Source organism: Chiloscyllium plagiosum, unplaced genomic scaffold (genome assembly GCF_037043375.1).
Source record: "Chiloscyllium plagiosum isolate Xiang-an unplaced genomic scaffold, Cpla_swu_hap1 HiC_scaffold_34, whole genome shotgun sequence".
NCBI classification, from domain to species: Eukaryota; Metazoa; Chordata; class Chondrichthyes; order Orectolobiformes; family Hemiscylliidae; genus Chiloscyllium; species Chiloscyllium plagiosum.
The window spans coordinates 31,797,717-31,819,903 of record NW_028270172.1 but is presented as its reverse complement, the minus strand read 5'-3'; the positions used below and the strand labels follow the sequence as shown (position 1 = coordinate 31,819,903).

General features: G+C 41.7%; 1 protein-coding gene across 3 annotated transcripts in view; it reads left to right on the top strand.

Moving 5' to 3' along the window:
• Positions 1–10,393, top strand: part of LOC122564409 (uridine phosphorylase 1-like) — a 117,743-nt gene extending 107,350 nt beyond the window's left edge. For all 3 annotated transcript variants that reach the window (XM_043719225.2, XM_043719222.2, XM_043719223.2), the window contains one exon: positions 9,906–10,393. In XM_043719225.2, coding sequence (XP_043575160.1) covers positions 9,906–10,045 — 140 coding nt within the window. In that variant the 3' untranslated portion in view covers positions 10,046–10,393. The remainder of the gene's footprint in view (positions 1–9,905) is intronic.
• The last annotated feature ends 11,794 nt before the right edge of the window (positions 10,394–22,187 follow it).

Below are 22,187 nucleotides of genomic sequence, written 5' to 3'. Positions count from 1 at the left end.
CACAGTACAAAACAAAACACAAGCAGACTGGCGGTGACAGAGTAAAAGAGCATGAGGAGACTGGCAGAGATACAATAAAAGGGCATGAGGACAGTGGTGAGAATGTAATACAATAGGGGCATGAGGAGAACAATGCAAATACAGAATAATAAGGCATGCAGAGAGTGGTGAAGGTACAGAGTAGAAATAAACAATATAAAACAGCACAAGGTCAGTGGTAGAGACACAGTCTAAAAAGAGCAAAAACAGTAAAAGTTGGACAAGGAGAGTGGCTGTAATGATAATAAAAAGTGTGAAGCGAATGGTGGAGAACACAATTTAAAAGAGCATGAGAAGATGGAGAGTTTTCACTCAGCGACTAGTCAGGATATGAAATGTATGCCTGGAAATGTGCTGGTGGCAGGTTCAGCTGAGGCATTTAAGAGAGCTGTGGATGATTGTTTGGATAGCAATGGTGTGTAGAGATATGGGGAAAAGGCAGGAGTTTGAAACCAGATAACAAAATGGATCGGCTGAATGGCCTCCTTCTGCACCATAGCAATTCTGTGATTCAGTACAATTGATGCAAGGGGAGCGGTGGAGACACTATAAAAGAAAATAATAATGAGAGAAACACAATATAAAAGAGGACAAAGGGAATGGAGGCACAGTATAAAAGATGCAAAGGAAGCAGCGTAAACAGTAGAGTGTGAAGAAAGCGACAGACACAGACTAAATGAGTGTAACGAGTGTGGCAGAGCTATAGAATAAAAGTCATGATGTATTTTGGTGGGATGAACAAAAACAGTACAAAATCGGGGTACAGTTCAAAGACGGGTTCAGGTGGAGAGGGACTTGGATGTGTATGTGTATATATTATTAGAAGTAGCAGGACAGGTAGTAAAAGTGGTAGGTAAATCATATATTGTCAGGTGTATTAATTGGAGTATAGAGTACAAGAGCAAGTAGGTGATATTGAACTTTTGAAAGGAACTTGTTAGACCTCAGCTAGAATATTGTGTACAGTTCTGGGCGCCACATTATAGGAAAGATGGGAATGTACTAGAACGAGTGCAGAAGTGGTTTACAAGAACATTTCCAGGGATGAGGAATTTCAATTATGACGATAGATTGAAGAAGTTGAGATTGTTCTCCTTGGAGAGAAGAAGGCTGAGAAGATCTGATAGACGTGTTCAAAACCATGAATGGACTGGATGGAGTAGATAAGAAAAAAATCACTCCTGCTCTTAAAAGGAACAAGAACAAGTAGGCAAAAGAAGCAAAGGTGAAGTAAGGAAAATTGTTTTCACTCAGCGAGTAGTTAGGGTATAGAATGCACTGTCTGAAAGTGTGATGGAGGCAGGATCAATTGAGGCATTCAAGAACTCATTGGATGATTACTTGCATAAAAATAATGTGCGAGGGTTTTGGAAAAAGCAGGAGATTGGCAGTAGCTGATGATGCTTAGTTAACAAACTGGTGAGGGCATGTTGGGCCAAATGGCTACCTCCTGAAGCTGTCACATTTCTGTGATCCAAGTTCAGGGGTGGTCTCACAGCACAAAAGAATGCAAAAAAGTGGCAAAAGTGAAAAGAAAATGTGAGGTGAATGGCAATGGTATAGTAGGGGAGTGGCAGAGACTAAGTATAAAAGCTATGACTGCTACTCTGCAGTTTCACTGATCAAAGGTCTGTGTGTTTCACCGAAGAATCATGCCCAATGTGCACTCTCCTGTATAACCTGGAAAGTTTGCTCACTTTTAAGTCTAGGATGCTTGGTTAAAAGACATTTTAATGACCAATTTGAATATTTAAATGGTTTGTCCAACAGCTACACAGGAGTTCCCTACTCATCTGAGTGCAAATGGAAGAGTGCATGATGATGTTAGGATTCCCACCCCAATGCTACTATTAGGGGATTGGACTAACCCGATGCACCTAAACTCACCTCTTCTTCTGTGTGGGGTTGCTTGCATTTTCCATCTGTTGTTTTTCATTCCCTAATATGTCACAACTCACTAATTATGGCAATGTGCCAAACATCCAGCAAATACCGGCAGTACAATGTCCTCTATTTGGCTGGTAGTCACAAGTCATTGACATTTTGCCTAAAGGCGGTAGCCCTAGCCATCAGCCAGAAAGCCAGGAGCAAGCTGACCTCTACCAGTGCAGGAACTTCATTTCCATCAGCTAATGAATTGGCTGCAATCATGGCATCTATCCCAGGGGTGTCTGTCTCCAAGAGTGGCCCAGCAGCTTTTCAGTCCGAGAAGAGCCTCTGGTGGTGCAGCAGTTCTGGAACCAATGACAATGATACTGGCCTGGACTGCAGTAACTGGAGTGGGAGCTCTCTGGACCATTCAGGCCAATGGTTAAGGAAAGTCTTCCAACAATGGTGGAAAGGGGGGAGGGTCCACTATGTGCTTCAGGATCTCTGCAATCACCCCATCCTGAGTCCACAGGTTTACTGAATGGCCTGCTAGTTGGCAAGGTGCCCATCCACTGATGGTAAAATATCAATGGTAGAACATAGAACATTACAGTACAGTACAGGCCCTTTGACCCTCGATGTTGCGCCGACCTGTGGAACCAATCTGAAGCCCATCTAACATACACTATTCCATTCTTGTCCATATGCCAATCCAATGGCCGTTTAAATGCCCTTAAATTTGATGAGTCTTCTGCTGTTGTAGTCAGTGCATTCCATGCCTCTACTACTCTCTGAGTAAAGAAACTACCTCTGACATCTGTCCTATATTATCACCCCTCAATTTAAAGCTATGCCCCTCATGCTAGCCATCACCATCCGAGGAAAAAGGCTCTCCCTGTCCACACTATCTATCCCTCTGATGATCTTATATGTCTCTATTAAGTCACCTCTCAACCTTCTTCTCTCTAATGAAAACAGCCTCAAGTCCCTCAGCCTTTCTTCCTAAGACCTTCCCTCCATGTCAGGCAACACCTTAGTAAAATCTCCTCTGAATCCTTTCCAAAACTTCTACATCCTTCCTATAATGCGGTGACCATAACTGTATACAATACTCCACATGTGGCCACACCAGAGTTTTGTACAGCTGCAGCATGATCTCATGGTTCCAAAACTCTATCCCTCTACCAATAAAAGCTAACAAACATTGCTGCCTCACAGCACCAGGGACCCACGTTCGATTCTAGCCTTAGGCGACTGTGTGGAGTTTGCACGTTCCCCTTGTGTCTGCGTGGGTTTCCTCCAGGTGCTCCAGTTTCCTCCCACAGTCCAAAGATGTACAGTTCAGGTAAATTGGCCATGTTAAATTGCCCATAGTGTTAGGGGCATTAGTCAGAGGGAAATGGGTCTGGGTGGATTACTCGATGTGGACTTGTTGAACCGAAGGGCCTTTTTCCACACTGAAGGGAATCTAATCCAATCTAATCTAATCTAAATACACCATATGCTTTCTTAGCAAGCCTATCAACCTGGGTGGCTACTTTCAAGGATCTATGTACCTGAACACCGAGACCTCTCTGCTCATCTACGCTACTAAGAATCTTACCATTAGCCCAGTACTCTGCATTCCTGTTACTCCTTCCAAAGTGAACCACCTCACACTTTTCCGTATTAACCTCCATTTGCCACTCTCAGCCTGGGTATGCAGCTTATTTATGTCTCTACAATATCCTTTGTCACTATCCACAACTCTACCAACCTTAGTGTTATCCGCAAATTTACTAATACATCCTTCTATGCCCTCAACCAGGTCATTTATATAAATGACAAATGACAGTGGACCCAAAACAGATCCTTGTGGTACCCCACTAATAACTGAACTCCAGGATGAATATTTTCCATCAACCACCATCCTCTGTCTTCTTTCAGCTAGCCAATTTCTGATCCAAACTGCTAAATCATCCTCAATCCCATATCACTGTATTTTGTGCAATAGCCTACCATGGGGAACCTTACGAAAATCCATATACACCACATCAACTGCTTTACCCTCATCCACTTGTTTGGTCACCTTCTCAAAGAACTCAATAAAGTTTGTGAAGCATGATCTACCATTCACGAAACCATGTTGACTATCCCTAATCAACTTAATCCTCTCTCTCTTGTCACCTTTTCCAACTCTTTACCCATGACTGAAGTAAGACCACTGGTCTGTAATTACTAGAGTTGTCTCTACTCCCCTTCTTGAACAACAGGACAACATTTGCTATCCTCCAGTCCTCTGGCACTATTCCTATAGACAATGATGACATAAAGATCAAAGCCAAAGGCTTGGCAATCTCTACCCTGATTTCCCTGAGAATCCTAGGATAAGTCCCATCCGGCTCAGAGGCCTTATCGATTTTTACATATTCCAGAATTCCTAACATCTCCTCCTATGCACCACAATTCCATCTAGTCTAGTAGCCTGTATCTCAGTATTCTCCTCGACCACATTGTCTTTTTCTAGTATCAATACTGCCACAAAGCATTCATTTAGCACTTCCCCTATCTCCTCTGATTCCAAGCACAACTTCCCACTACTATGTTTGATTGGCCCTTATCTTACTCTCGTCATTCTTTTATTCCTCATATACCTTTAGGGTTTTCCTTGATCCTATCTGCCAATGATTTCTCATGTCCCCTCCTGTCTCTTCTTAGCTCTTTCTTTAGGTCTTTCCTGGCTAACTGTAACTCTCAAGTGCCCTAACTGAGCCATCACATCTCATTCTAACATGAGCCGTCTTCCTCCTCTTGACAATGGATTCAACTTCCTTAGTAAACCATGGCTCCTGCGCTTGACAACTGTCTGACCAGTACATACTTATCAAGGACCCGCAATAGCCGATCCTTGAGTAAGCTCCACATTTCAATTGTGCCCATCCTCTGCAGTTTCCTTCCCCATTCTATGCATCCTAAGTCTTGCCTAACTACATCATAATTGCCTTTCCCACAGCTATAACTCTTGCTGTGAGGTATATACCTATCCCTTTCCATTACTAAAGTAAACATAACCGAATTGTGGTCACTATCATCAAAGTGTTCACCTCCCTCCAAATCTAACACCTGGTCAGGTTCATTACCCAGTACCAAATCCAAAGTGGCCTCACCCCTTGTGGGCCTATCTATATACTGTGTCAGGAAACCCTCCTACGCACATTGGACAAAAACTGACCCATCTGAAGTACTTGAACTAGTGTATTCCCAGTCAATATTTGGGAAGTTAAAGACCCCCATAACAATTACCCTGTTACTCTTGCTCCTATCGAGGATCATCTTTGCTATTGTTTCCTCTACATCTCTGGAACTATTTGGAGGCCAATAGAAATCTCCCAACAGGGTAACCTTTCCTTTCCTGATTCTAATCTTAGCCCATACTACCTCAGTTGACAAGTCCTCAAACATCCTTTCTGCTACCCTAATACTGTGCTTGACTAACAATGCCACACCTCCCCCTCTTTTACCATTTTTCTGTTCTTACTGATACATCTAAATCCCTGAATCTGCAACAACCATTCCTGTCCCTGCTCTACACATGTCTCTGAAATGGCCACAATATCGAAGTCCCAGGTACCAACCCATGCTGCAAGTTCCCTATTCTGGATGCTCCTGGCATTGAAGTAGACACACTTCAAACCAACTTTTTGCCTGCCGGTGCCTTCTTGCAATCTTGAAATCTTAGTTCTAACTTCGCTACTCTTATCCTCCCATCTACTCGAACTCTAATTTCAATTTCTCATCCCCCAGCTGAATTAGTTTAAATCCTGCCGAAGAGCATTAGCAAATTTTCCACTCAGGATATTGGTACCCCTCTGGCTCAGGTGAAGGCCATCCTGTTTGTAGAGGTCCCACCTACCCTAGCAAGTGCCCAGGAATCCAAAACCCTCCCTCCTGGACCATTCCTGTAGCCACGTGTTCAACTCTTCTCTCTCCTTATTCCTCGCCCCACTAACACATGGCAGGGGTAACAAACCAGAAATAACAACTCTGTTTGTTCTAGCTCTAAGCTTCCACCCTAGCTCCCTGAATTTCTGCCTTAAATCCCCATCTCTCTTCCTACCTATATTATTGGTGCCAATGTGGACCACGACTTAGGGCTGCTTCCCTAACCCCTGAAGGATCCCAAAAACATGATCAGAGACATCACGAACCCTGGCACCTGGGAGGCAACACACCAACTATAGTCTCTCGTTCCCATAGAACCTCCTATCTGTCCCTCTAACTATGGAGTCCACACTGACTAAAGCTCTGCTCCTCTTGCCCCTTCCCTTCTGAGCAACAGGGACAGACTCTGTGCCAGAGACCCATCCCCCATTGCTTACCTCTGGTAAGTCATCCCCCCCAACAGTATCCGAAAGGGTATACTTGTTATTGAGGGGAACGGCCACAGGGATACCTGCACTGCCTGCCGGTTCCCTTTTCATCCCCTGACTGTAACCCATCTACGTTCTTTTATCTGAGGTTTGACTACCTCCCTGTAACTCCTCAATAACCCACTCAGCCTCCTAAATGATCTGAAGTTCATCCAGCTCCAGCTCCAGTTCCCTAAGGTGTTTTCCGAGGAGCTGGAGTTGAGTGCACTTCCCACAGATGCAGTCAGTAGGGACAGCATTCTACAGGAGGAACATTCAACTGCCCTAACCTCCACTCCCACTATTCTAAATTCCCAATGAGACTACTGAAAAAATAAAAATAAAGAAAGAAACCAGTCACCTTACTGATCGGTGCACAGAACCCTTTTTTTGGTTAGAGGAGGAGGACAGTAAGAGACATTACCTGAGTAGTAGTTTCAGGTAAAGCAACCGCTCAAGTATAAAGCCTCACTTTCCCAGCAGTCCCATGTCTGCTCCTGCTCAGTGTGCGCTCTGCCTATACATGAGGTAAACCTTTGTATCTTTTAAAATTTACTTTCCCATTGGGCCTCTGATCCTCACTGTCACTCCAACTCTGCCAAAAGAAAAAGGGGCCTTTAAGTGACTATTAGTTAAAGGGTATCAATTGGCCAATGATTGACTTGTTGCTCACCACAATCAATGAGGATAAAATACCAGTGAAGTTTTGAAGGAAACAGCCACTCTGCCATGCCTGAACCTGCTCTTGAACAGCCACATAAAATTCCAATCATAGAATGTGTTTGACATCCATATATCAAATACATATCAATTCGATGTTGTGAATTCTTCAAAATAGTTTTCATCCTTTTGAAGATCTTAAAGGGAATAAAATTCAGTCACTATACCTTGCCTCTTCTAAATAGTTCAGGACGTAAATGTTCAATGTAACGGTACTGAACTTTGGAGATCAGGATGATTCCAGGTTCAATCCTTTATAGGTGTAGAATTAATGAAACGCTGAAGCATTTAAGTTTCTTTTTCTCATTTTTCTCCCTTCAATATCAGATGCAAATTCACGTCCTGTTCTATTCCTCCTCCTGGTGAAAAATTGCTTAACCTTTCAAAAGGGTGAGGAAGCATCTTGGTGCTCAGCAAGTCAAATTAATGTTGAATTAATCAGAACTTTCCAATCATATGGTAACCTCTGACACAGACACTATATTTGATCATTCAAACATTAATAGCTTCACCTGAAAAACAGGCATAGATAGTGTTCAGGGTTTTACCAACTATGCACGAGATGCAAATAATAGAGAAAGAAAAACGAGTAACAATAAGACTTGCATTTATTTAAACAGCGCATCTCGAGCAGTTTCCAGCTGACTCGTATTTTTCATGTGTTGGAAACACAGCAATCATTTTTCACATAGCAAACTGCCACAAAAATGTGGTAACTATTAGTTAATGTGTTTTATGGATGTATCGACATTTATAGCACAGGAAACCATTCGGCCCATCTTGTCTCTACCTGTCTACAAAGATTTGAATACACTGATCCCATTTTCTATCTTTTGGCCCATAGCCCTGGAAGCTATAGCAACACAATTGTTTATATGTGCTGTTTAAGTATCTAAGTACTGTTTATATGTGCTGTTTAAATAAATGCAAGTCTTTTGTCTTATTGTTACTCGTTTTTCTTTCTCTATTATTTGCATCTCGTGCATAGTTGGTAAAACCCTGAACACTGTCTATGCCTGTTTTTCAGGTGAAGCTATTAATGTTTGAATGATCAAATATAGTGCCTGTGTCAGAGGTTACCATATGATTGGAAAGTTCTGATTAATTCAACATTAATTTGACTTGCTGAGCACCAAGATGCTTCCTCACCCTTTTGAAAGGTTAAGCAATTTTTCACCAGGAGGAGGAATAGAACAGGACGTGAATTTGCATCTGATATTGAAGGGAGAAAATGAGAAAAAGAAATTTAAATGCTTCAGCGTTTCATTAATTCCACACCTATAATGAGCGGCATGGTGGCTCAGTGGTTAGCACTGCTGCCTCACATTACCAGGGTCCCAGGTTCAATTCCAGCCTTGGACAACTGTCTGTGTGGAGTTTGCACATTCTCCCTGTGTCTGTGTGGGTTTCCTCTGGGTGCTCCGGTTTCCTCCCATAGTCCAAAGATGTGCAGGCCAGGTGAATTGGCCATGCTAAATTGCCCATAGTGCTGGGTGCATTAGTCGGAGGGAAATGGATCTGGTTGGGTTACTCTTCGGAGGGTCGGTGTGGACTGGTTGGGCCGCAGGGCCTGTTTCCACACTGTAGGGAATCTAATCGAATCTACTGCTTAAATGAAATGAGAGTTTCTGCTTCAACTGCCCATTCAGACAATGAAGTCCAAACATCCACCATCTCCGAAATGATATCAGGTATTCTCACCTCACCTTGTAGCTTCTCCCTCTTCCATTGTGACTAAGCCCCCTGGTTATTGATTTCTCCACTAATGGAATTCTCCACATCTTGCCCATGATATCCAAGCCCCCACAATTATGTACACCTCTATGAAGTCCCCTCTCAACCTTCCCCACTATGAGGAAAACAACTCCAACCTATCCATTTTTTATTCATCTCTCAGACCTTCTATCCCAAGCAACATCCTGGTAAATTTCCTCTGCACCCTATCTAGAACAACTGTATCCTTATGATAATGTGGTGACCAGAACTGGACACAATGCTTGAGTTGTGGCCTAATCAATATCTTGTACATTTCCGGAATAACCACCATTCTTTTTGTATAATATGGCTTGGCTAATAAAGGTCCAAATCCATATGACTCTTAACCAACTTATCTACCTTCAGGGATCTGTAGATATGTATGTCACGGTTTCCCTAAATGTCAGTATTTTGCAGGGTCCTACCATTCACAGTGAAAGTCCTTGCCTTGTTAGCCATCCTGAAATGCATTCCCTCACTTTGTTTTTGGTTTCAATTACAGTAATCTACTGCTCTGCCCAGTTGATCCATCCACTGATATCCATCTGCAGCTTCTGGCAAGCCTCATCACTGTTTGTGTCATCCATGAACACATTGACAATACCCCTTACACCTTGTTAATGCCTTGATGGCTGTGATGATTTGGAGATGCCGGTGTTGGGATTGGGGTGTACCAAGTTAAAATTCACACAACACCAGGTTATAGTCCAACAGGTTTAATCGGAAGCATGAGTTTTCAGAGCAACCACCTGATGAAGGAGCAGCGCTCCGAAAGCTAGTGCTTCCAATTAAACACGTTGCACTATAACCTGGTGTTGTGTGAATTTTAACTCTGATGGCTGTGTGCTTTGTGTGATGCAGCACATGCTATGTAATGCGACACATTTACCCTTTGATCCAGTTGGGAACTCTTGTGATGGATTTTAGCAGCTACAACAAACCTAAATTTCTGTCGCTTAGAAACAGTGAATGGATGGCACATACTGTTTCTGTGTCTTAAGCTATTTATGTTGAATTTTACAGCTATGCATTAGGCATTTATTTGTAGGATTTGTGTAACAAAAAGCTCAGTGCAGCATCAGTATCAACGAAAGATTAGCCTTCCAACCATCTCACTTGACTTTCTCAATGCAGGTGCAGTAGTTTGTGTGACTCTGCTGGATCGACTGCAAGGTGATCAAATCGACAATTCCCATGAAGTACTTGCAGAATACCAGGAGAGACCACAGAAACTAGTTGGCTGTTACATTAAAAAAGTATTCTGCAAAATATAGGCAAGGTTCGACTGTTCATAACATTAAGAAGAATGAGTTGTTTAACTTTTTTCAATTTTTTAAAGAGCTTATATGATTTTAAATATTTGGATTGGAGACTTCCTTATGTTTGCACATTATCTCTGTATATTTTGAAAGCCATAATGGAAGTTCATTCGTAAATAAACTGTTTTGATGTTGCCAGTGTTTGGTAAAATAAAAAGTTTCATTTGGCCTGGCTAATTGCTGAAGAATAAAGATCTAAACTGTTGCTTCAGTCTGGCAACTTTCTGTATAACAATACGTGGAAAAATCATATGATATCAATTTATACTTTCGAAGAATATGAATAAAATTTTCTGAATCGTGTACTGACAGAATGTTGGTCTTTATCTCAAAGGGTACTTTACTAGTAGAGAACCTTGGACAGATCCTGTCTGAAAGATAGCCTTCAGTTTTTGGCTGTGAATTTCAGAAAAGTTATATTAGCTTTGGACAGGGAGATGAAGGGGAGGGGGGCAGGGGGAGTTGGGTGGGTTCCCCAGTCCATATCTTAGATATGCTACCACTTGAACAGCTCTTAACACATTATTTTAAATTACTGCCTTCCCTGTAGTGGTTGTTATGTAATGTTATCCCACTTCTTTTGGGATGGGCTGACTCTCTGCCACTATGAATGTCTGAAATATATCTGGGTTTCTTATTTCTTCCACATAGTGCCATCTAGATCTTGATCTCCAGGTGGACCCCACTTCTACCAGTCCAACTCTGCTGCTTTCATGGCTCTCTGATTTTCAGCTCCACCAGGAAAGCCTTGGAATGATGTCTGATAGGGAGCAACAAATTAAACAAACTCTGGTCCATTCTATGGTGAAGCTGTAGTCAATATATAGTCTCCTGAATTTGTCTCAAACAATTCAAAGGCCCTGACAAAATATTTCCAGATTTTCTTTCCTAATTGTCTCTTGTGCTTGTTCTGTTTTCTTGCCCCCTCCAGAAGATAACATGGCTCCAGGTCTGATGGGCTTACAATGATGTATAATGCATCAGGCCATTATGAAACAGGCTAAAATGGATCAGTTCTGTTGGTATATTTTCCTTCATAAATAGATTGTAGCTGTACTTTGAATTAAGAAATAAGTAGCACTCACCTTAACTTTCATTAGATGCCATGTAAGCTCGATAACATGCATCATGTAGTTTGCCTCCATAGTCTATGAATAGTTTTGAGGAATACAAATTATGCATTTCAACTTCATCGTTTTATTATGCCATTAGCTTCGGAGCCAATATAATCAAATTAAGCAAACAAACATGTACATATATTTGTTTGGGTGTAAGTAGCAATACTTAAATGAGTCAGAAAATCTTGTTTAAACTTGCTTTTTAAAAGATGGAAAGGATTTTGGAAGAATGTCAATGAAAAAGCTAACAACAGAAGTCAGCATAAACGTGTTTGTGAAATGAGCAACTAAACCAAACACACCAAGGCCCCAATGATCCTTTGAGAGTTCAATCACTGATGGAACCTCCCAGAGATTTGCTGGAGTGGAGAGAGGGAGCTTGCTGTGCACTGCTGCAAAGCAGACATAAAATAACACGGCTTATTTTAAAATATATTCTAATATTTATATATAGCTTTGACTCCTTTACCATGGGATCACACTAGGCCTGCGCAGAGAGGATGTGGCATGAATTTGACTTTGTGAAAACTATAATTCTTTTATTACTTGTTGTTTCACAATCATAATTAAATTAGTGAGTGCTGTGCTAAAAGGTTGTGTGTGTCAGAAGATATTTTTACACAGCAACATTTTTAAAAAGGTGAGAAGGAGGCCATTCTCTCCACTGACAGACACGAGCTATTGTGTCCCTTTTAGGAAAGGTGTTGCAATTCCCTACCACCTACTCCATCTTCTCAATTTCCCTCTAAATTATATACTTGAAATCTGTACCTTCTCTGCTAAAGGATTTAGGTTTTTCTACCTATTCTATCTAGACCGCTTGTAAATTTATGCATCTCAATTAAGACTCTTCTCAATCTTCTCTGCTTATTTTGCAAAAAACCCAACAATCTCAATGTATTCAATCTTCCCTCCAAACTAAAGTTCTCAATGTTTGTACTGCTTCAAGTGCTATCATATCCTTTCAGTAATACAGTAACCAGAACTGTATGCAGTACACTAACCATGGCTTAACTAATATTGCATGATCTCCTTATTCTTATATTCCATACTGTGAGATATTACGTTATGAGATATTGTGTTATAGGTTATCTTTAATAATGCACTTCTGGATTAGTGGTGCTGGAAGAGCACAGCAGTTCAGGCAACATCCAAGGAGCTTCGAAATCGACGTTTAGGGCAAAAGCCCTTCATCAGGAATAAATACTCACCAGCTTGCTATATTTTACTGCATTTTCACACCTTATCAGCCCTTGCTACAAGCAGTGTTTACTTCTGAATAAGTGTAGCATACAGAACAATACCATCCCCATCTAATCTCCACAAAACATGATAATATTAATCAGCCCTTACCTACAATTCCTCGACCTGAATAGATTAAGTACCTGTTAAATACCTTTTAACTGGGCCATTAAGAAACTAACTGACAAAACAGCACTTCCATGAAATTGCATGAAACTCATACCGGCAAATAATAAATAAATCTCACAACCAGTAATCAGTTTAGAGTCCTTTCTTATTTAGAGCGTATAGGCCTAGAATTTTTACTAACATTTACTGATTTGAAAGACAAAAGAACTGACACCTCTTGATTTTACAAGCAAACTGGACAGACATTCTTAATCCCATCAGAAGTAACCACCAGCACTTAGCACATGTTTTACCCATCTTCTGTCTCCCAGGACATAAGCTCTTCAAATCTTTGTGTACTAATAAAAAACATAACACCATAGTAATGGAATTTTAATACATGAAAGAACGGTGGCATAGTGGTTAGCACTGTTGCCTCACAGCACCAGAGACCCGGGTTAAATTCCCGCCTCAGGCAACTGACTGTGTGGAGTTTGCACGTTCTCCCCGTGTCTGCGTGGGTTTCCTCCGGGTGCTCCGGTTTCCTCCCACAGCCCAAAAATGTGCAGGTCAGGTGAATTGGCCATGCTAAATTGCCTGTAATGTTAGGTAAGGGGTAAATGTAGGGGTATGGGTGGGTTGCGCTTCGGCGAGGCGGTGTGGACTTGTTGGGCCGAAGGGCCTGTTTCCACACTGTAAGTAATCTAATCTAATCTAAAAAAAAACTGTCTATAAAGGAGCTCTAGTAACAACTGTATTTCAGGATTCTATTGCCTCACTTCCTCGAACTTGTGCTGTGATTGCTGAACAAAAGAGGCTATATTTGCCAAGCACCGATTCCAGTCATTATTTAGAGTCATAGAGGTGTACAGCATGGAAACAGACCCTTCGGTCCAACCTGTCCATCCGAAGAGTAACCCACCCAGACCCATTTCCCTCCGACTAATGCACCCAGCACTGTGGGTAATTTAGCATGGCCAAATCACCTGACCTGCACATCTTTGGACTGAGAGGAAACCCACGCAAACACAGGGAGAATGTGCAAACTCCATACAGACAGTCGCCCGAGGCTGGAATTGAACCTGGGACCCTGGTGCTGTGAGGCAGCAGCGCTAACCACTGAGCCACCGTTCCGCCCATTATAGGTGCGGAATTAATGAAATGCTGAAGCATTTAAGTTTCTTTTTCTCATTTTTCTCCCTTCAATATCAGATGCAAATTCACATCCTGTTCTATTCCTCCTCCTGGTGAAAAATTGCTTAATCTTTCAAAAGGGTGAGGAAGCATCTTGGTGCTCAGCAAGTCAAATCAATGTTGAATTAGAATCATAGAGTCATAGAGATGTACAGCATGGAAACAGATCCTTCGGTCCAACCTGTCCACACCGACCCAGCATCTGCAGTCATTGATTTAACCTAGTTGATTTTAACTCGACTGTGAATCCTCTTGCAAGGGTGCCTGCCTTGAAGAAGTTTTCCTCCTCTCTCTCAGGCTCTCTGCCTGTATTCCTGATGAAGGGCTTTTGCCCGAAACGTCGATTTTACTCGGATGCTGCCTGAACTGCTGTGCTCTTCTAGCACCACTAATCCAGAATCTGGTTTCCAGCATCTGCAGTCATTGTTTTTACCTAGACATCCCAACCCAATCTAGTCCCACCTGCCAGCACCCAGCCCATATCCCTTCAAACCCTTCCTATTCATATACCCATCCAAATGCCTCTTAAATGTTGCAATTGTACCAGCCTCCACCACATCCTCTGGCAGCTCATTCCATACACGTACCACCCTCTGCGTGAAAAGGTTGCCCCTTAGGTCACTTTTATATCTTTCCCCTCTCACCCTAAACCTATGCCCTCTAGTTCTGGACTCCCTGACCCCAGGGAAAAGACTTTGTCTATTTATCCTATCCATGCCCCTCATAATTTTGTAAATATCTATAAGGTCACCCCTCAGCCTCCGACGCTCCAGGGAGAAAAGCCCCAGCCTGCTCAGCCTCTCCCTGTAGCTTAAATCCTCCAACCCTGGCAACATCCTAGTAAATCTTTTCTGAACTCTTTCCAGTTTCACAACATCTTTCCAATAGGAAGGATACCAGAATTGCTTACAATAGTCCACCAGTGGCCTAACCAATGTCCTGTACCATCGCAACATGATCTCCCAACTCCTGTACTCAATACTCTGACCAATAAAGGAAAGCATACCAAACACCTTCTTCACTATCCTATCTACCTGCGACTCCACTTTCAAGGAGCTATGAACCTGTATTCCAAGGTCTCTTTGTTCAGCAACACTCCCTAGGATCTTACCATTAAGTGTATAAGTACTGCTAAGATTTGCTTTCCCAAAATGCAGCACCTCGCATTTATCTGAATTAAACTCCATCTGCCACTTCTCAGCCCATTGGCCCCATCTGATCAAGATCCTGTTATAATCTGAGGTAACCCTCCTCGCTCTCCACTACACCTCCAATTTTGGTGTCATCTGCAAACTTACTAACTGTACCTCTTATGCTCGCATCCAAATCATTTGTGTAAATGACAAAAAGTAGTGGACCCAGCACCGATCCTTGTGGCACTCCACTGGTCACAGGCCTCCAGTCTGAAAAACAACTCTCCACCACCACCCTCTGTCTTCTACCTTTGAGCCATGTTCTGTATCCGAATGGCTAGTTCTCCCTGTTTTCCATGAGATCTAACCTTGCTAATTAGTCTCCCATGGGGAACCTTGTCGAACGCCTTGCTGAAGTCCATATAGAATAACATCTACTGCTCTGCCCTCATCAATCCTCTTTGTTACATTTTCAAAAAACTCAATCAAGTTTGTGAGACATTATTTCCCACGCAAAACCATCTTGACTATCCCTAATCAGTCCTTGCCTTTCCAAATACATGTACATCCTGTCCCTCAGGATTCCCTCCAACAACTTGCCTACCATTGAGGTCAGGCTCACCAATCTATAGTTCCCTGGCTTGTCTTTACCGCCCTTCTTAAACAGTGGCACCATGTTTGCCAACCTCCAGTCTTCAGGCACCTCACCTGTGACTATCGATGATACATTTGAACACGATCCCATAATACTTGGACTAATAAAGGACATATTCCAAATGCCCTTTCAATCGCCTTAATTATGTCCTATTGCCTTTAAGGGTCTATAGACTTTATTTCTTTGTCCTTCCTCGGAAAGTGACAAAGTCAGCATTACTGCTCATCACTAATCGCCTTTGAACTGAGTGACTTGCTAGATGATTTCGGAAGGGAGACACTTACATCCAAACATACAAATTAGGAGCAGGAGTAGGCGAATCAACCTCTCCAGCTACACCGTCATGGTTGGTCTGATTGTAAACACAACTCCACATCCCTACCTGCCCTCAATAACCTTTCACTCCCTTGCTTAACAAGAAACTATTTACCCCTGCCTTAAAAATCTTCAAAGACTGCTTCCACCACTCTTTGGAAAGAGAGTTCCAAAGAATCATGACCCTCTGTGAGGAATTTTCCCATTTCCTTGTCTTTAATAGAAAATCCGTAATTTTTAAGTAGTGACCTGTAGTTCTAGATTCATCCACAAGTCGAAACATGTTTTCACATCCATGCTGTTACGACCCCTCAGCATCTTTTTTCAATCAAGTCCCCTCTTACTGTTCTAAATTCCAGTGGTTAGGAGGCTAACCTCTGCAGCCTTTTCTCACAAACAACCAGCCCATTCTAGGTATTAGTGTCCTTCCTGTTCTCATCCGGAATGCATAAAATAATCAGCAATTTTGGTTCCAATTTCCATTCTTCTCTCACCTCATGTAGTCCTTCTTTAACATTTCTTTTCCTTGCCCTGATTTCTCTGTTTCTATTCTGGGATTAAGCTCGCCACCAGTGTCCATTACAAACCCTCTGACTCCTACACTTGTCCTAACTACACTTCCTAACACCCTGCTTCCAAAAGGGCTATGCTGCATTCTCCCAGTTTCTCCATCTCTGACACATTGTGCATACTTCAGACATGTCTTCCTTTTACCTCAACTGTGAACTCCCCCCCCCATCCCCACCCCCGTGTCTTAGCTGTGTCCAACTTACTCCCTGCGCTCTGTTCTTGCCCCTTCTTGACACTCCCATGTCACAATATTGCACCATCTTGTCCTCACTTTCTACCTTATAGCCTTTGCATTACAAGAATCATCTTCCACCATTTCTGGTAGAATGCCACAACCAAGCATATCTTCCCCCTGCTCCTTCGTCAGCATTTCACAGGAACACTTCCTTCCACGACATCCTAATCCACTCTTCCATCACCCCTAGCATCTCTCCCCTCTAGCCTCAACCCCTCCTCCAACATGGCACCTTCCCACTCAATTGCAGAAAACATAACACCTGCCCTTTTACCTCCCCCCTTCTCACTATTCAGGCCCCAAACATGCCTCCAGCAGAAATAACAATTCACTTGTGCTCCTTTCAAACTGGCCTAATGTATTGTATTAGCTACTAACAATTTGGTCTTCTCTACATTGGCAATATAAATTCAGGCAAGGAAATCACCTTTCAGAACAACAATCTATTCTCAAGAATGACCAATATCTTCCAGTTACTTACCACTTCAATGAACTACCATGCTGTCATGCTAATATTTCTGTCCTCAGCCTGATGAAGTTTTCCAGGGAAGCCTAACACAACCTAGAGGAACAGCATCTCATTTTTCACCTAGGCATTGTATACCCTCAGATCTTAGCATTGAGTTCAACAATTTCTGACCATGAATACTATTATCCATTTTGATTACCTTCAGCCCCATCCCATAATGTCCGGTTGGCAAGGTTCCCGTTTTAGCAGAGCTGGTCGATTTTCCGCAATGATAACCTGTCAACACTAATGTAATATCTATGTCACTCTTCTGCTTCCATTAGTATCCCCTTTTGCTTTTGCTTCGGACATACTCCATAGCTGTTCCACTTCTTCCTGCTTCCCATTTGTCAACAGAATAATAATCATTACTTTCTAGCTTCCATCAGTTTAAAAGAGGAATCATACTGGATTTAAAACATTAACTCTGCTTCTCCACAGTTACTACCAGACCTGCTAAATTTCTCCAGCACTTAGTTTTTATTTCTAATATTCCTCAGTTGCAATATTTTGCTTTCATATTCGAACGTTTTCTGAACTTCGTGGAATGCGTGTGTACTATTCCTTAAATAAGGATACCAATACCATGCTCCATACAGCTAACACATGACCCTCTCTACCTTTGTCCTTATAGTGTATCTCACAACAAACAACATTCTGTTAACCTTCCTAATTACTAACTGTACCTATATGCTAATCTTTTGTATTCATGCACTTGGACGTACAGATCTCTCTGTTTTTCAGAGCTCTTCAAACTCTTACTATTGATAATATATCTCTTTTTTTATTTTTCCTGTCAAAATGGTCTATTCCTTATTTTCCCACATTCTACTCCAATTTTCAGATCTTTGCTCACTCACTTAACCCGTCTCTATCGTTTTGTACACTTCTTAAGCCCTCTTCAGAACTTATGTACTTTCCAACAATATCTTTGGTCTCTTCAGTTAAGTCAGTTAGATACATTGTAAGTAATTGAGATCCAAGCATCCTGCCAAGAAAATGAACCATTTCTGTTTCCTGCTAACTAGTCAATCTTTCAGCTATGCTAAAAATCACACAACACCAGGTTATAGTCCAACAGGTTTAAGTGGAAGCACACTAGCTTTCGGAGCGACGCTCCTTCATCAGGTGATTGTGGAGGACACAATTATAAGGCACAGAATTTATAGCAAAAGTTTACAGTGTGATGTAACTGAAATTATACATTGAAAAATACCTTGGTTGTCAGTTGAGTCTTTCATCTGTTTGAATACCATGATAGTTTCACTTCTTTCATGTGTAAATCACAAAACGTTTTTTTAAAAGTTGCATTCTCAGGTTAACTGTAACAATTGATGTTAGCTAGACAATATGTTGAAGGTGTTAGCCCCCTGTGTTCTCTGTCTAATATTGTTAAACTTGAAAAGGTTCAGAAAAGATTTACAAGGATGTTGCTGAAATTGGAGGGTTTGAACTATAGGGAGATGCTGAATAGGCTGGTGTTATTTTCACTGAAGTATCAGAGACTAAGGGATGACCTTATAGAAATTTAGAAAATCATGAGGGGCATGGATAGGGTAAATAGTCAAGCTCTTTTACCTTAGGTAGTGGTGGCCAAAATTAGAGGGTGTAGGTTTAAAGTGAGAGGAGAAAGATTCAAAAGGAACATAAAAGGCAATATTTTCATGCAGAGAGTGGTGCATGCATAGAATGAACTGTCAGAGGAAGTGATACAGTTACAACATTTAAAAGGCATCTGGATGGGTATATGAATTGGAAGGGTTCAGAGGGAATTGGGTCAAATGCTGGCAAATGGGACTAGATTGATTGAGGATATCTGGTCAGCATGGATGAGCTGGACCAAAGTGTCTGTTTTTGTGCTGTACATCTCTGTGGCTCTATGTTTTCACTTTCAAAAATGCTAAACTCTGGACGCTTCACACTTCTTCTCACAATGTCTGTATTTCCTTTCCTTTTTCTTGTGAAGACAAAATGGAAAGCATTCATCAAGAAAGTTGCTGATGTCTTCCACGTTGAGACACAGGTTCTCTTGCTGGCCTCAAACAGGCTATTAGGCAAAAGTGAGGACTGCAGATGCTGGAAACCAGGGTTTAGATCAGAGTGCTGCTGGAAAAGCACAGCAGGTCAGGCAGCATCCGAGGAGCAGGAAAATCGATGTTTCGGGCAAAAGGAATCAAATAGGCTATTAACCAGGTTAACCTCTTGTTCTTTATATATATATATACACAACATTTTTTGGGATTTTCCTTAATTTTATTTGACAATATTTTCTCTTGATCATTCACCAACATTCTCAATTCCCTTTACATCCTCATACCTGTGGACACTCAGCTCAAACAGATGCCCTAGTCTACTCCAGCTCAGTGGTTTCTAGCTCCTGGCAACTTTCTGTCACTGCCTGTTTACAAGCAGTTGCAGCTCCAGACACAGACAGCCTGTTGTTTGCAAAAACAATCACACAGATTCATCCAAAACAAAAAGGATCTTTTACTGCACACTATTTCCATGACATTGTGGTACACCAGGGATGTCCAAGATGGAGGCTTCAACTAACTATCTTTCCCATTCCAAAACATAGTCTTTGACCTGAAAATATATGGTTACTTACATTCTTTACCAATTGCTTTCCAACCTCTAATTGATCTGGGAAATTACAGGAACAATTTAAACTCCTTGTGAAGGCAACCATAAGCGTCTCATCCCAACCAACTCTCAAGGTCAGAAGTCACACAACACCACATTATAGTCCAACAGGTTTATTTGAAATCACAAGGTTTCAGAGCACTGTTTCTTTGTCAAGTGAATGAAGGAAAGCATGCAGGCCCACAACTTATTGGCAGAGAGATCAAATGATAGTACAAATGGCGTGAGTGGAGTGTCAATAGCCTGAATAGTAAATCTCTGTGGATGATCAAAACTGTCAGATGGTGTGAGTAAAGTATCAACAGCTGAATAACATGTGAAGGGATGACCTATAATCTGATTAATTGTATCACAGAGATCATTACAAAAAACTAAAAATAAGATGGTGCTGGAGACAAACCAAATGGCTGGAATAACATGATTGATATGGAGTCCCATGCCAAGGGTCTAATCAAAGTAACAAGTAATCCAAAACTGTACGCACTAATTAAGCTAGAGAGAGATCACAATAAGTTATCAAGGAAATGGTGTCAAAACAGAACAGTAAGGAAGATTTTACAAATAAAGAACCATATGGTGGGGTTACATGAACCCAAGATCACAGTTGAGGCCATCTTCAAGGGTACAGAACTTGGCCATCAGTTTCTGCTCAATCATTCTGTGTTGCTCTGTGTCTCAAAGATGGCCTTAGAGGATGCTCCAACAACAGCTGAATGTAAACCATGCAAAAATCGCCAGACAGGAATGTTCTCTCCCAGTCAGGGACATTCGGCCTCTGACTTTCAGGTGAGACCTTCAGGCCTTCAAGATACACAATGATGCAGAGTCATTGAGCAGAAACTGGTGGCCACGTTCTGTACCCATGAAGATGACCTCAACCATGATCTTGGGTTCATGTCGCACTACATGAAACCCCACCATAATGCTATGTACCTGTAAAATCTTCCTTACTGTCCCGTATGACACCACCACCTTGATAACTTGTTATGGTCGCTCTACTTTTATTTATTTGTACAGTTTGGATTACTTGTTGCTTTGGTTAAACCCTCGACATGTGACTCTTATACCTATAACGTTATTCCAGCCATTTGGTTTGTCTCCAACACCATTTTAATTTTTTATAGTTACCTTTCTGCCTCAATTAATCAGACTATAGATCATCCCTTCACTTGTTATTCAGCTGTTGACATGTTACTCACATCGTCTGACACTTTTGATCACTTGCAGAGTGCTATTATTCAGCCTGTCAATACTCTGCTTACACATGGGCGGCACGGTGGCACAGTGGTTAGCACTGCTGCCTCACAGCGCCAGAGACCCACCGACAGACGACTGACTGTGTGGAGTTTGCACGTTCTCCTCGTGTCTGCGTGGGTTTCCTCCGGGTGCTCCGGTTTCCTCCCACAGTCCAAAGATGTGCAGGTCAGGTGAATTGGCCATCTTAAATTGCGCGTAGTGTTAGGGGTATGGGTGGGTTGCGCTTCGGCGGGTTGGTGTGGACTTGTTGGGCCGAAGGGCCTGTTCCCACACTGTAATGTAATCTGTAAAACCACTTGTCTGATCTTCTGATTTCTTTGCCTATAAATTTTGTGCCTGTGTGCTTCTCTTCATTTCACCTGATGAGGGAGCAGTGCTCCAAAAGCTTGTGAATTCAAATAAACCTGTTGGATGATAATGTGGCTTCTGACCTTGTCCACTCCGGTCCAACACTGGCACCTCCACATCAGTCTTTGAAAAGGGGTCCCCTATTCAATGTTTCCCCACTTCTACTCTACACTTATCAAACAAAAATCACCCTTTGAATTACAAACACGTTTAAGTCTATTTACCAATCTTCTAAGCCTTTGATCCTCCTTTATTTTAATTTTAAAAAAAATAATCTTGATAAAACATATGAATCATGTGAACCATCTTTATCTCCTCCTTTAATATTTCCCAAAACTTTGACTGATATTTTCAAATTACAACTTTAACTTTTCCCAAATTAGATATCTGCTGAGTAAAATTGGCCTTTCCCAATTTAAATCTTTGCTCTTGGTCTGTCTTTTGTCCTTTTCCATAAATACGTTAAACCTACTGGGATTATTACCATTATTAATGAAGTATTTTCCCTCAGAGCCACACCATCTGTTATTTTTCTATTGAGAAACTGTATTAAATTTAAGTGTTATCAGGAAAAAGAAACTAACATCTTCTGGAAAAAAAAGATTTACCATGTGGTTTCTTAGATATGAAGCCAACAGTTGAAAATTGGTTGTGCTGTGCTCACCTGAGAAACCTTTGGTATATTGCCTTGTCTAACTCACACAATGCAGTTCTCACTTCATTTTATTCATGGGGCTCAGCCTAGGTTTTATCCTCATGTCTCTGGAGCAA